Source organism: Rhagoletis pomonella, unplaced genomic scaffold (assembly GCF_013731165.1).
Source record: "Rhagoletis pomonella isolate Grant_MI unplaced genomic scaffold, Rhpom_1.0 Rhpom_scaffold_00814, whole genome shotgun sequence".
Classification (NCBI taxonomy): Eukaryota; Metazoa; Arthropoda; class Insecta; order Diptera; family Tephritidae; genus Rhagoletis; species Rhagoletis pomonella.
In genome coordinates, this window is record NW_023459368.1 from 47,003 (window position 1) to 49,679 (window position 2,677).

The 2,677-nt window shown below is 36.9% G+C and overlaps 1 protein-coding gene across 1 annotated transcript; it reads right to left on the reverse strand.

Annotated features, from left to right (window-relative positions):
• Nucleotides 1–714: 714 nt before the first annotated feature.
• LOC118751576 lies at nucleotides 715–2,614 on the reverse strand. Its single transcript, XM_036486397.1, has 2 exons — nucleotides 1,203–2,614; nucleotides 715–1,131 (listed from the first exon to the last, which is right to left on the reverse strand). Exon 1 carries the CDS (start codon nucleotides 2,468–2,470, stop codon nucleotides 1,247–1,249), a length of 1,224 nt encoding a protein of 407 aa, XP_036342290.1. The 5' UTR covers nucleotides 2,471–2,614; the 3' UTR covers nucleotides 715–1,131; nucleotides 1,203–1,246.
• Nucleotides 2,615–2,677: the final 63 nt, after the last annotated feature.

Sequence of the window (2,677 nt, forward strand, 5' to 3'; positions counted from 1 at the left end):
GTCACTAAAATAAGTATGTTTCATTTAAAGTAGATGCTGCCGGTGCGTGAAACATTGTTTAACAGCTATTCATTGTACTTTGCTCAGTTAATTTCATGTGACACTAGCGAATACCCGGCGTGCTTCGCTGCGCCTTAAAAGTAATTTTGTTTTGTTACTCCCTCTCACAACATTTGAAAATATTAGTTAATATTGCTGTACATATTTGTATAGTAGGGAGATTTTTTCAAATTATATAAATATACGTTATTTGAATATTGAATCAATACACGTTTGAGGAAAGGGTGCGATAGTAGACTCCAGTTATAAGATTATAAATTAAATTTCCAAGAGAAAGTCGGTTCTTTACATATTTTCTAATTACCTTCGAAAATATATTAACTCAAAAAAAAAAATAAACAATGCTTCATAGATCGATTTTTTTTTAATCTAACTTCATAAAGTTCTTTAAAAATATTTTGTAAATGAGGCCATAAGAGCTTAGGGGCAGAGTTACAACACAAAAATACATTTAAGGCGCAGCGAAGCACGCCGGGTAATTGCTAGGTGTTTATAAAATCGTTTTAGCAATTTTCTTGTTTTTAATTGCCCAAGTTTTATGCTTTTGTGCGTTTATTTTTATATTTAAATAAAAGTATGATTTTACATTTGTTTCCAATTTTATATGAGAGCTTAACTCTAACAATTTTGAAATTAATTTTTTTTTATGCGAAATAGTTTGTTTATAAACGAGCTCCTTTGAAAGTGCTTGACTCGGACGGACAACAAATGAAATCACAATACAATGTCTTCAATGGACTATAAACACAATGCCAGCTTTTATCGGAAATTTTCAAAATATTTTTATTCGCCATAACTTCAATATTTGGCATTTCAATTTCATTGAGTAAACAAAGTTTAAGATTGAATTCATTTAAAAAGTTTCTACCCAACAATACAGGATACGGAATAAATGAATCTGGGACAACAAAAAGAAGTATTTCCTTTGTTTTATTATAAAAGGTAATCTTAGTTAATATTTTTCCGTAAGCACATAAGCTGAAGTTTCCTAAGCCCCTGAAGGGTATGTTTGTTAGCCTTCTTCCTACTAGTTTTTGTGGTAATGCGGCATATCGAATCAAACTAATAGCGCTGCCCGTATCAAAAAGATAAGGATGGGTGTCACTGTTTGGCGAACTATCAATATCGAAAGTAATTCTTACCTTATTCACTATTGGGATTTCTTTTGGATTTTGGTCGTCACCCTTTAACTCGATGCGACGGAACTCATCCGCCAAAGCAATGGATTCGTTGTTTCATTCGCCTTCAAGTTGCACTGCTTTATAATGTGGCTTGTAGATCCACAACGAAAACATGAGCCCCTTTCCCTCTTCGGTTCGGTACAGGAACTGGATACGTGTCCAAAACCAGAGCAGTTGTAACATCGCAACGTGTTTGCACTCCTAACTGAGGACGTAATCACTTTGATTGATGTGGACGTTTTGCTTGAGGTATTCGACCGCTTGTTTCGCATTTGCCCATAACTGCGCGATAGTTGCTTAAGGTGGTCAATTGTGGTGGCTGGATCCAAGACGGCAATATCAGATGAGTCATCTCGGAAGCCTTCTATTATCAATTGGATGGTTTGCACTTCGTCCATTGAAGCCCGAGCAGCGATTTCCTGCATTTTAAAGATGTATCTCAACACGGTCATTTTCTTTGGGTCAAATAATGTTGTCTTGAGCAAATTTACGATCTCAACCACGGAGTATGATTGACCAAAAGTGCGAAGAAATTGGCCCTTAAAAGCGGCGTAAGTTGTTGAGCGATCGAGGCGTAAGAACAAGTCGGCTTCACTGTCAGGCTTCATAAGTCGTCGCACACACTTAAATTTAAAAATCTCATCCCCATTTACGGAATCACATATTCGTTCAAAGTCTGCAATCCACTTGTTTGCATCGTAAGCGTCAGCTCCAGGGTACGGAACAATCGCGTGAGTTATGTCGCTGAACTCCGCGCAGTTTTTCCCATTGTTCACTCGTAGCTCATTGAATAGACGTTTCTTTTGTAAGAGTTTAATTTCTGTATTGATCAACATTTCTTCTGTTTCTATTTCCTTCAAACGATTAGCACGACCAGCCTCGTTCGATGATGGCGGCGTTGCCTTTTCCTCCATTTTGCGTTTATGATCTGCCGTTGTGCATTCGGCAAATGTTACGCTATTGTCTCCAATGCTGCTATGATCACTTTCTTCAGAATTGTCGCAAGATATATGACAAGTAGCACCATTTTCTATTGCCAATTTACGCAGTTGTCTCAATGTTGCATTAACGTTGAATTTAATATTGTTGCAATTGAGCCACTCTTCAATTTCGTTTCTTTTCATTTCGGTAATGGTAATATTTCCAGATGTTTCGCTTAAGTGCTTCGTCGCTTCGATTGCCGATATCGAGAGCAACATATTTGCCGAAGTTTCTCGAATTGTAGGCATGTGTATGATTGCATTTACATACGGATGTATGTACGAAAATGCATAAGACACCTTTAATTTTGTTAGGCTGTTAGGCAAAAGAGTTTCGACAACTTCATCATTATTATTTTTTTTTATTGAATTCTCCAAAAGTCTGCTTCGCTGGCACTGGTGTCTAGTCGTCTTGCACAAGGAACTGTGGGGAATAACAATCCACAAATGATTTTT

What these genes read in the sequence shown, in the direction of transcription:
- LOC118751576 (XM_036486397.1), bottom strand. Translation starts at nt 2,470, where the DNA reads ATGCCTACAATTCGAGAAACTTCGGCAAATATGTTGCTCTCGATATCG.